The sequence below is a fragment of the Microtus oregoni genome, unplaced genomic scaffold, assembly GCF_018167655.1.
Source record: "Microtus oregoni isolate MIOR12 unplaced genomic scaffold, Mior012 000000F_ref0000247, whole genome shotgun sequence".
Lineage (NCBI taxonomy): Eukaryota > Metazoa > Chordata > Mammalia > Rodentia > Cricetidae > Microtus > Microtus oregoni.
In genome coordinates this window covers 69,325,852-69,338,627 of record NW_024543059.1, presented here as the reverse complement: position 1 = coordinate 69,338,627, position 12,776 = coordinate 69,325,852, and the positions used below count along the sequence as shown (strand labels likewise).

The 12,776-nt window shown below is 39.9% G+C and overlaps 1 protein-coding gene across 1 annotated transcript in view; it reads right to left on the bottom strand.

Annotated features, from left to right (window-relative positions):
• Bank1 (B cell scaffold protein with ankyrin repeats 1) overlaps positions 1–12,776 on the bottom strand; it is a 220,510-nt gene that overhangs the window by 29,947 nt on the left and 177,787 nt on the right. Inside the window, exons 10-11 of the mRNA XM_041679911.1 lie at positions 10,672–10,980; positions 6,827–7,132 (exon numbers count right to left, since the gene is read on the bottom strand). Coding sequence (XP_041535845.1) covers positions 6,827–7,132; positions 10,672–10,980 — 615 coding nt within the window. The remainder of the gene's footprint in view (positions 1–6,826; positions 7,133–10,671; positions 10,981–12,776) is intronic.

Here is a 12,776-nt window from a genome sequence, read left to right as displayed (position 1 = left end):
AAATGACCATTACCTAAAGCTTTCAAATGTTTCCTCTGGCTAAAAATGGCAAGCATGTGGATCTGAGTTTGCCAACCTTGGAACTATTGACATTCTATACTGCAAAGGCTTTGGACTGTAGTTGTAGAAGACTGTTAAATTGTGGGATGATCATCAGGTACCTCTGAGCTCTACCTCCTCGGAACCTCTAGCACTATCCTACTTATGAAAATAAAAATCTCTCTAGACATTGCTAAGTTACGTCTGGGAGTCATTAAGAATTACTATCACAGGTCAATTAACCTTCTTACCACAGACACGTTCAACAGAGTTTAGCAACATCTTAAAGACAAAAACACAAAGTTGTGGAACAATGGGAAAAAACCCAATGGCTTGAGGATGCTTTCTTTCATTTTGCTCACAAATGCAAATCTGTAATGTCAGTTCACACCAATTTGATTTTAGCCCCCTTTATATGACCAAGGAATTGAACCCTTGGAAGATGAGGGCAATATGTTTTTTTTCTTTATATCCCTATGCTAAGAGATGGCCTAGAAAGTCCTCCCTGGTTTCACTCAGTGTCTCTGTGAACGAGCCAGGAGACTGTGGTGTTCTGCTCTCAGGACAAGGAGAACAATTCATTACACACAGGTTACACAGCAACATTGCTTCTGTTCAATTAACAGCACATACTCAGTCATAATGACGGCTCCTTTGTAGAGCTAGACCAGCACCCTTTCAGAGAAAGAAAACAACTTTACCCGGAAAGAAAGGACCCCTAGCCTTATAAATAGAAGGATGACTATGTCACTATGTTTGAGAGTACCTGTGATGTGCATATGGTGTCCCGAAACTAAATGCTTTGGATGAGGTCACCTAGGCAGAGAATGGGCTGCAAGGCTCTGGCCATAAGAGCTACTTTAACCCACTTGAATTTATTTCTTTACTAAGGAAGGCAGAAGGTCTTTTACTCTGTCACATGTACAACAGCGGGTATTAATTTTCCCAAGAGTTTTCACCAAGTACTCTCCCTACCCCCAATTCATTGTATGTAATCAGTTTCAGGAACAAGCGTACTGTAAGTGGAAATCTTAGGAGAACAGCTGAGTTGTACTTGACATTTTAGGGTCTTGGTAGCTGAAACGCCCTCAAGAAGGTCATAAATGCAACTTTGTGTCACTGCAAAATGCCAAGGATACCCCAGGAGCAATTGCACAAATTGAAAGGGGAATTGTATTCTGCCCCAGATCAGCCACATGGACTTGGTCCTGTCTTTGTTCTATTAACTGTATGAGGGGAGAATGAAAAATGATTCACTGATGCTGAAACCTTTCCCTCATAGGAGTTCACATCTGTGCACGATCTAAGATGGAATTCTATACCAGTCTGTCTATGCTGTACTGACTACCATTTTCTTTTCTTGATTTGTTTTAAAAACAGAGTAAAGAATCCAAGTATCTGACAAAAAAACTAATTCTAATGCAGAGAAGGGTTCTATATATTTCTTTGGTTCTGTTATAGCCAGAAGTCAAGGAAAATAGACAAGAAAGTACAGCATCTGACACAAAGGAGAATCTGTGATCTGTTGAGGTACCTTAGCCTTGTCTACCACCTGGGATATCAATAGGAGGGAATCCCTGTGAGTTCTTACTTGGCAGTCCTGTGAGGTTCACATTGCCAGTGTAACTTCAGATAAGAGAGCTGATGCTAAGAGAGTTCCGATGCACTGTCCCAGTGATGAAGCTAGGAAGCAGGACCAGCAGCCTGTGAGGCCCCGTTGTTCTGTTACCCCTCCTATTGATATCCCGGGTGGCAGCTGAAGCATTAGAATTAGTATATCAAAGTCATTTTTTGTCAGATCTTCACAAAGGCACTTCTACAATGTCAACACAGCATCTTCCATCCCTCTGGTTTTTCTCTGTTTATTCTCTGAAATGATATACCTGGATCCTTTATTCTGTTTTCTTCAGTTCTCTATCTTACAGCTTACTCTTTGACTATATTACACTATAGGTGTGCCAACAGCCTTCTGCCACTCTGTCTAGCAGCTATCAAGAATGGTGCAAATTGATGTTCTTCTGATAAATGGATAGTGGAATGGATGACCTTCTGGAAAATGATGGACATTCCACTTAGTAGATCTGCTTGAGTGGGAGGACTAGGAACGATGTGGTAAAAACCTCCTAATCTTGGGGTTCTGGGCATGTATACCAATGCCTGACTTTTTCCTGGGGATTTGAACTCAGGCCCTCGTGCTTGCATAATAAGCTATAGCTTCAGCCACCAACTGCTCATTCTGAATAGATGACCCACATTTCCTGCTCTCTTTTTCTCACTCTAATTGACTTTTGTAGAACTAGGTAAGAAGGAAGAAATGTTTACCTTGTTACTTTAAATCTGCCGAGGAACTAGGGATATTACAGGCCCTATGTGTGAACCTACTTTTATTATTATTTAGCTAAATGGACATAATATCAAGCTGCCCTCTAAGATCTCAATGAGATTATATGATCTCAATTCACAGATTAGCTCTCATTCCTAATCAGAGGCGTTTCTATGTGTAATGAATGGCATAGTTAACATAGAAACTCACAACTGGTCAACAGGCAGAGACTGATTGTGGAGTGCTCAGCCATAAAAGGGACAGGTATGTCACCTCTGTATCTCCAACGTTCAGGAGCCATTGTGGAGAAGAAAGAGAAAGATTGTAAGAGCAAGAAAACTGGGGAAAAACAGGATCTTCTGGGCAGGACAAGACTGCTGCATCCATGAGCAAGGCCTATACAATATCTCATCAGTCAAAATGCTAGCATGAAAGAAGAAGGACTCAGAAGACCCCACACCTAAATAAGGAATCACTGGCACTCAATGGCTTTTAGGAATGGAAGACTCAGTTTTCTATAAGTGTATGGGCACTTGGTATCTTCCGGTTTTTGGTTCCACTCACTTGGATATGTAGGTAGCATAAATTGGACAACGTAGATTATTATTAAGAAAAATAGTTTGAAAGTTGGGAGGAGGAAGGTGGATCTAGAAGCAGTGGGGGTAAATACAATTTTGTATAGACGTATGAAATTCTTAGAATTAATAAAATGCCATAATAAAAATTGGGCCAATGTAACTCATCTGTGACTTGAAAAGATGCTTACAGCCTTTAGGATTTTAAAGCACTAATTTCTCCACTTTCTACCTCATCTGTCAACCCAAATTTCTCCCATAAACCATGGAGTAGAAAACATTCAAGAAATAGAGGCTGGGAACATGGTTAAAATTACTGGTGGCTTTTTTAAAGAACCTAGGATCTTGGAGAAAATCAACAAGATCAACAAACCCCTATCCAAACTAATTAAACAACAGAGAGAGAACACGCAAATAAATAAGATCAGAAATGAAAAGGGGGACATAACCACAGACACAGAGGAAATTCAGAGACTCATTAGATCTTACTACAAAAGCCTGTATGCCGCAAAACTAGAAAATGCAAAAGAAATGGACATCTTTTTAGATAAGTGCCACATACCAAAGCTAAACCAAAACCAGGTGAACGATCTAAATAGACCTGTTAGTCGCGAAGAACTAGAAACCGTTATCAAAAACCTACCTTCCAAAAAAAGCCCAGGACCAGATGGTTTCAATGCAGAATTCTACCAGAACTTCCAAGAAGAGCTAATACCTATACTCCTTAATGTATTTCACAATATAGAAACAGAAGAGTCATTGCCAAATTTCTTTTATGAAGCTACAGTTACCCTGATACCAAAACCACACAAAGACCCAACCAAGAAAGAAAATTACAGGCCTATCTCACTCATGAATATTGACGCAAAAATTCTCAATAAAATACTGGCAAACCGAATCCAAGAACACATTAGAAAAATTATCCATTATGATCAAGTAGGCTTCATCCCAGAGATGCAGGGCTGGTTCAACATACGCAAATCTATCAATGTAATCCAGCATATAAATCAACTGAAAGAAAAAAACCATATGATCATTTCATTAGATGCTGAAAAAGCATTTGACAAAATTCAACATCCATTTATGTTAAAAGTCTTGGAGAGATTAGGGATACAAGGGTCATACCTAAATATAATAAAAGCTATTTACAGCAAGCCGACAGCTAACATTAAATTAAATGGAGAAAAACTCAAAGCCATCCCACTAAAATCAGGAACACGACAAGGATGTCCACTCTCTCCATACCTCTTCAATATAGTGCTTGAAATTCTAGCAATAGCAATAAGACAACATAAAGGGATCAAGGGGATTTGTATCGGAAAAGAAGAAGTTAAGCTCTCGTTATTTGCAGATGATATGATAGTATACATAAGCGACCCCAAAAACTCGACCAAAGAACTCCTACAGCTGATAAACACCTTTAGTAATGTGGCAGGATACAAGATCAACTCCCAAAAATCAGTGGCCTTCCTATACACTAAGAATAAGGAAACAGAGAGGGAAATTAGAGAAGCATCACCTTTCACGATAGCCACAAATAGCATAAAATATCTTGGGGTAACTCTGACCAAGGATGTGAAAGATCTATTTGACAAGAACTTTAAGTCTTTGAAGAAAGAAATTGAAGAGGACACCAGAAAATGGAAAGATCTTCCTTGCTCCTGGATTGGGAGGATCAACATAGTAAAAATGGCAATTCTACCAAAAGCAATCTATAGATTCAATGCAATCCCCATCAAGATCCCATCAAAATTCTTCACAGATCTGGAGAAGACAATAATCAACTTTATATGGAAAAACAAAAAACCCAGGATAGCCAAAACAATCTTATACAACAAAGGAGCGTCTGGAGGCATTACCATCCCTGACTTCAAACTCTACTACAGAGCTACAGTATTGAAAACAGCTTGGTATTGGCATAAAAACAGAGAAGTCGACCAATGGAATCGAATAGAAGACCCTGACATTAACCCACAAACCTATGAACACCTCATTTTCGATAAAGGAGCTAAAAGTATACAATGGAAAAAAGAGAGCATTTTCAACAAATTGTGCTGGCAAAACTGGATGTCAACCTGTAGAAGAATGAAAATAGATCCATATCTATCACCATGCACAAAACTCAAGTCCAAATGGATTAAAGACCTCAATATCAGTCTGAACACACTAAACCTGATAGAAGAGAAAGTGGGAAGTACTCTACAACACATGGGCACAGGAGACCACTTCTTACATACAACCCCAGCAGCACAGACATTAAGGACCTCATTGAATAAATGGGACCTCCTGAGACTGAGAAGCTTCTGTAAAGCAAAGGACACTGTCGCTAAGACACAAAGGCAACCCACTAACTGGGAGAAGATCTTCACCAACCCCGCAACTGACAAAGGTCTGATCTCCAAAATATATAAAGAACTCAAGAAACTAGACTGTAAAAGGCTAACCAACCCAATTATAAAATGGGGCATTGAGCTTAACAGAGAATTCTCAACAGAAGAACTTCAAATATCCAAAAGAGACTTAAGGTCATGCTCAACCTCCTTAGCAATCAGGGAAATGCAAATCAAGACAACTTTAAGATACCATCTTAACACCTGTCAGAATGGCGAAAATCAAAAACACCAATGATAGCCTTTGTTGGAGAGGTTGTGGAGAAAGGGGTACACTCATCCATTGCTGGTGGGAATGCAAACTTGTGCAACCACTTTGGAAAGCAGTGTGGCGGTTTCTCAGGAAATTTGGGATCAACTTACCCCTGGACCCCGCAATCCCACTCTTGGGAATATACCCAAGAGAGGCCTTATCATACAACAAAAGTATATGCTCTACTATGTTCATAGCAGCATTGTTTGTCATAGCCAGAACCTGGAAACAACCTAGATGCCCTTCAATGGAAGAATGGATGAAGAAAGTATGGAATATATACATATTAGAGTATTATTCAGCAGTAAGAAACAAGGACTTCTTGAATTTTGCATACAAATGGATGGAAATAGAAAACACTATCCTGAGTGAGGTAAGCCAGACACAAAAAGAGGAACATGGGATGTACTCACTCATATTTGGTTTCTAGCCATAAACCAAGGACATTGAGCCTATAATTAGTGATCCTAGAGAAGCTAAATAAGGAGAACCCAAAGAAAAACATATAGGCATCCTCCTGAATATTAACCTTCAGCAAGCGATGAAAGGAGACAGAGACAGAGACCCACATTGGAGCACAGGACTGAATTCTCAAGGTCCAAATCAGGAGCAGAAGGAGAGAGAGCACGAGCAAGGAACTCAGGACCATGAGGGGTGCACCCACACACTGAGACAATGGGGATGTTCTACTGGGAACTCACCAAGACCAGCTGGCCTGGGTCTGGAAAAGCGTGGGATAAAACCGGACTCTCTGAACATAACGGACAATGAGGACTACTGAGAACTCAAGAACAATGGCACTGGGTTTCTGATCCTACTGCACGTACTGGCTTTGTGGGAGCCGAGGCAGTTTGGATGCTCAACTTACTAGACCTGGATGGAGGTGGGGGGTTCCTTGGACTTCCCACAGGACAGGGAACCCTGATTGCTTTTCGGGCTGAGGGGGGGGGGGACTTAATTAGGGGAGGGGGAGGGAAATGGGAGGCGGTGGCTGGGAAGAGACAGAAATCTTTAATAAATAAATAAATTAAAAAAATAAATCTCAAAAAAAAAAAACCTAGGATCAAGTACCAGCACCCACACAGTAGCTTATAATTCTCTGTAATCCTATTTCCAGGACATCCAATGCCCTTTTCTGGCCTCTGGGTAGCAGGCGTGCACACTGTACATAGACATGCATACAGATAAAACATCCATGCACACAAAATTTGAAAGTTAAAAAAATCTTGAGATATTGAACCATTACCTTGAGCTATGTAAGGTGTTGTTTCTTCTTTGATAGGGACGTGAGTGGGCCGCGGGGTGGGAGCAGGAGGCCTGTTTACAATGAAAGACCGGTTTCCAGTTCTTTTCTTTACACTCTTGCTGGCCAGTATTAGATCATACTCATTGTCATCGGTCTCAGCAAACGTATACGGGTTCTCCTCCTCCTCTTCGTTCTGTCCTTCATCCTCTTTCTTTTCTTCTCTGCTGGGCTCCTCTCTCGCCTCTTGTCTTGTGCTGAGGTAACACCAGTTCTGACTTCTTTCCATATGGTTTTCCACCATTTTTCCTGCTTAAAAAACATTTAAGGGGTAGTTCTTATATTTTATGCAATAGTCTTGCTTTTTTATTTCCTGTTTCTCAAATCAATTTACTCAAATGTCATTGAAACAACATGAAAAAAGGCCTGTCTCTGGTAAAATGCCTATCATTGCTATCAAAATTTGAAAGGAAAAGTCAGTCATTTGATCCCTTTACACAGCTTGGAGTCGCCTGTTCTGCGAAGCAAAGACTTTAATATATGTTTTCAAAAAATATGGTTTCTCAAACTTTACTTTAGGTACATATTTGATATCAAAAAAGTGAATATCAGAAAATTGAAAATCTATATTTCAAGCTCCAAAAGGGGTGTTTTTAACCATGAAACTAGGACATGTTCTTCCCCAGTAAGACATCTTCCCTTTCTGTTGCTTGTACTGAATATTTCACCAAAAATTTGAGTTCTCAGAAAATAACATGAGGCACCAGTCATACATACTTCCACTTTCTGTCCTGGGAAGTGTTTCTCTGCTGTGGTAAACTGACTTTTTCAAAGGTGCAAGTCGTGGTTATCCCAGGGGAATAAGAACCTCACTTAAACATGACACCAAACTGGAGGCCATCACTGCCTTCAGGATTAGTTGTGTGATTAGAATTCCGTCACAGATGCAGAATCTTTTAGGGATCCGTAGTCAGAAAAATATTTCCCTGCTTTGTAAGAATGTGCTATGACATCTTCATGGCAGTTGTTAAGTAGACAAGCATATTAAACGAAATGATTAATAAGTTTAAAATAACCTGTGGCTCCCGACTAGGCCGATGAGAAGGTCTTTGACTGTGGATATTACTGTTTACTCTTTCATTGTCAATTTGCTTCTGTTGGATAGTTTACATCTGACAATAATTAATGCAGTTGGGATTTTAGTGGAGAAACTTAGACACTCAGGGGAAATACAGCTGATAGAACTACATGAAAGAGTACTTTTTATAAAAATATTCGGTAATTGCTTTTGGTAGTTCTGAGAGGGGTGACCCTGACATTCTTCCAAAGCATCTCAAACTATATTCTTCTGATTCATTTAACCCAAGAACTGTTCATTTCCTATATGTCTGGCACCAGCTTTGAAATCATTGAAAATCTCCTCTTTCTGCACGAATAACATGGCTTTGAGATTTCAACTTCATGACTTCTGTTTCCCTGACAGCCTCTGGGTGAAACCTGATTAAGTGTGTGGGAAAGACTTTCTCAGAACTTCATTTGCAGCAAAATGTGCCAACTCTCTCACTTTTGTGAACCCATTTCCTGAGCTGTTCCCCACCCACCTCTCTTTCCAACTCTCTCTAAAGTTGGACTCACACTAGAAGTCATATATTTTATTTCTTATCCTTTAAAGCATCAGACTGTGCTTGGCTTTAAGGAGTGGGGTCTGAGTTTTCTCACCCCAGCTTGTATACTTAAGAACAATTGATTCATTTAACTCCTGTGAGTGCATCACTCCAGCTGGTGAAATAATGGGGCACATGTGTATGGAAAAGAGAAGAACCCTGTAAGGATGCAGCATATTCTAATTCTAGACTCTCTGCTCTTGTGTCTGAGTGGCAGAAACGTCACAATGATAATTCAATCTTGTGACTGTTGGGGAGGTGAGAAGATGCTTCCTGGTGATGTAAATTAAGACTCTATTTAATGAATATGTCTGTAAGTCTTACTCGTCGAATTTGATGCCTATTTTCTTACAAATCGACTCAGTGGCTAAGAGTACTTGTTGCTATTGCAGAGGACCTGGATTTGAGTACCAGAACCCATATATTGGCTTACAGCCATCTTTAACACTTGTCCTATGGGTTCCAACAGGCATGCCATAGCACAAATACGTTTGTTTAGGCCAATCAAACATTCATACACATAAAGTAAAAAGTCAATAGATTTAAAAAATAAAATTAAAACCTGAAAATTTATAAAAATATCTTAACAGTGCCATTTTCTTTTCTACTCACTTTTCATTGCAATGGGTGAAAAGATGAATTAAAAAATATGAAAGTAAAAGGAGATCAATTGACAAGAGGAAGGGGACCAGTGAGAAGGGGACAAGAATGTATGGGGAATGAATATGATGAAAATAATTATATCTATAATGTGTATATTATTATGAAACCCTTTATTTTGCATTGTTTATATACAAAATATTAAAGAAAACAAATGTGATTTTTTTTTAAGTTAAAGCAATGTGGTTTTTTGGGAGGAGGTCTTTGTCTCTTACATGTGGTACTTTTCAGGAGATATGTTAGCCAAGATTATAATTTTGGCCATAGGTATCTGGTAAACTTATGAAATAGTGGCATAGGTTTTTTAGCTAACATATTATATATGAAAACTTATGATGTTATAAGATTATGATGACCCAAGATATTTTCATTTTTAATATTTAAAATTTTCAAATTAATGCAGTAGAATTTTGCAGCCAGTCTACTGCTGGCCTGTTTTCTTCTGCCACAGATTTTTATGTGCTAACTCCTCCCTCCCAAGGGTTCCAGAAAAGGTGAACAAAGAATGCAGGTTGGATAAGCCAGAGAAATATCTCCCAGGTTTGCTTTTCTAATGTAGTGTAGAACCTGAGCAGAGCTTATACTGATAAACATGAGCCTTCCCAGAGACAGGCTCTTGGAGGGCAGTAATGCTGAACTTTATGGTTTCAAAATTCACTTATATTTTTATTTCATGTGTATGAGTATTTGTACGTCTGCATGTGTACTAAGTGTATGTAGTGCCCAAAGAGGCCAGAAGAGGGGGGACAGACCCTTGGAATAGAGTTACAGACAGTTGTGAGCCATCAGGTAGGTTCTGGGAATTGAACCTGGGTCCTCTTCAAGGACAGCCAGTGCTCTTTAACTGCCAAACCATCACTCCACGCTTTCAAGCAGTGCTCATACATTTTATAACATATTTTAGTGCTCAGATCCTAGAAGGTTATTTATAGCATATAATAAAAACAGTGGTATTTTAGTCTTATGAAATTTTCTTTGTGAGAACAGTGTATAATTTGAGAGGTTAAGCCCGAAATTCGTGAATAAAGTGGCTGATGGTGCTGAATGACCTTGGAGCTGAGAGATTTTAGGCTATAGAGATTTCCAAGGAGAAATCCTAGGAGATCTAGCAGCCAGGAAACCCAGCCACCAGGTGAGTGAAGCGCCCATGCTCATGTCTAAAATGCCCCTAACAGCCTTCCTTCTGGCTAGAACACTGAACTCTTCCACAGAATGTACCACGTTCCTTTTACGTGCATCACGACAGCTTCTTTCCAAACTATTATGCTTATTTTAGTATCATTAGTTACCATATTCATATTCCCGAAGCGTTGCAAGGGCATTCATTTTATTTTGGGGGGAGAAGGGATTGAGAGAAGGGGTAAGGAGATTATCTCTACTTTTCTTCCCTTAGCTTCAGCTGGATCCAAGCATCACCCTTGGTTTTGGAATCGGATCGTGTCTCCACAGAGTCCACGTTTTACCATCTGTTGTGCAGAAGCCTTGGAACAAATTGCTTCTTTGCATTGCTACCTACAAACTTACCTTGTGAGGTGAAATGAGGTCTTTCCAATTGCGAGGCAGCAGTCCCCGGTCGGGGTGGGGGCAGAGGCGGTCTGCAGTATGGAATAGGCTCTTGGGAGTTGCCGTCGGAGTCAATTCCAGGGATGAACACATACAAATCATCATACTGATTCTCAGAGCTTACACCATCGACCTCTGGCAGGCTGGGTCTTGCCTTGGCGCTTGGTTCTTCCTCCTTTGTGTCCCCTGCCCTTTCAGGTTCCTCAGATCCGTCCATGCTCTGTCTGTGTGTCTTGTAGAGTTCGTGATGAAATGCTGGGGACGGCGTAGCTATTTAAGATGAAGATTGAGAACCTTTGCTTAGACCCAATGTCTCACAGAAAATTGTAACACAGTTGACACACTTTTGTGACCTGCTGTATAGTAAAAAGATGCCCAGTGCATAGCTCAGCTTCACAATTCACCTCAATGCCCCAGCTCATCTTGTATCACGAGCACACGATACAGTCACAGAGACAGTGATCTTTAACTGTAGAGAAACTGTTGAAACGGAATTTGTGCCTCTACTTCTCATCTCCATGTAAATACACATATAACAGTAATATAATAATAAATATTATAATACTACTTAGTGCTGGTAATAGGCATTTTAAATAATTTGTATAAGTAACAACCATACATTATTATGGGTACTTCATTAATTTCTGAAATTGTTTCTTAGTGAAACGTCTTTTTTTTTTTTCCTGGAGAAAGCATATCTAATGATAAAGTATATTCTGTTCTGAAATTTTTGGTAATTGAGTCAATATCAACATAATTGAGTCAATGTCCCTCTAGTCTAAGAATAATACTCTAACAACCCAGGAATATCACCACAACATCAAGCTGCAATAACTTCACACCCATAAAACAATTTACACAATGTTTTCTTTTTAAAAGTGAAAATGAAGGACATAATCTTTCTGATCTTTCAAAGAGACGTTGGAATGTGTCTTATCATTTCCAATGAAAAAGAATTATTTTTAAATTTGGTTAAGCTAAAATATAGCTTTAAATATTCTATGAAACAGTGTGGGGGAAGAAGGCATTTGTTGTTTGTTGTTGGGAAAAATGAAGTTGCACCATAGCAAACTTCCAGCAGTGTGAGAGGAATTAGGTCTGTGGAAAAGAACGTGTACAATGGCACCCTGGACAATCTTTTCTTTCATACGAAGCAGCAAAAAGCTCAGTTTTTACTTCTGGAACTGAACTTAGATTCTAGAAATACTAGTCTGGGAACAGCAAGCAGACTTCTGGGATGTGTGTGTATTGTGTATGTGTGGTGTTTGTGTGTGTTGTGGGGTGTATGGGGTGTATGTGGGGTATGTGTATGGGGGAGTATTATGTGTGTGTTATGTACCTGGTGTGTGTGATGTATGTGTGGTATATGTGGAATTTTGTGTGTGTGTAATGTATGTGTGTATAGGTGGTGCATGTAGGTGTATGTGTGGGGGTGTATGTGTATGATGTGTGTGTGTGTGATAGATGTGGTGTGTGTTATATACTGTATGTATGTGTGGCATATGTATGTAGGGGAGTATAAGTGTGTGGTGTGTTGTGTGCGTGGTGTATGTAGGTGTTTGGGGGAGTATATGTGTATACTGTGTTGTTTGTGTGTGATATTTCTTCAGAGGTCTCAGTCTTCTATTCCTAACACCTAAACACTGACCCCAAAAAGATCCCTGCAAATGCTCATGGAGCAGATGACGGAATGACTGGAAGGGAACTATTGCTCAGCCGTAAGGACCTGGAGATGCTTGACCATTTCATCTAAGAAAATCAGTCATCAGCCCAGAACTACAGCCAAGTGCAGGAAATTGCACACCAGCACTTTAGTTCTAGAATCAGCATTTCTTGACACCAATAAGGAGCAGACATTCCAGGGCCTTGGCAGATGTAGCCAGCCCTGGCAAGTTAGGGTTAGTAGGCAGAGGGTTCGGCATGCTTTGTCATTATTGTGATGCTGACTGGGGTGCCTCAACCTCCACCAACCCCATGAAAACTGATGTCTGAGCCCAGTCATGGTTTCATAGCCGAGAGAGTTCAGTTTCAGCTGTAGAGATGAGATTTTTCTTTACATGAGACTG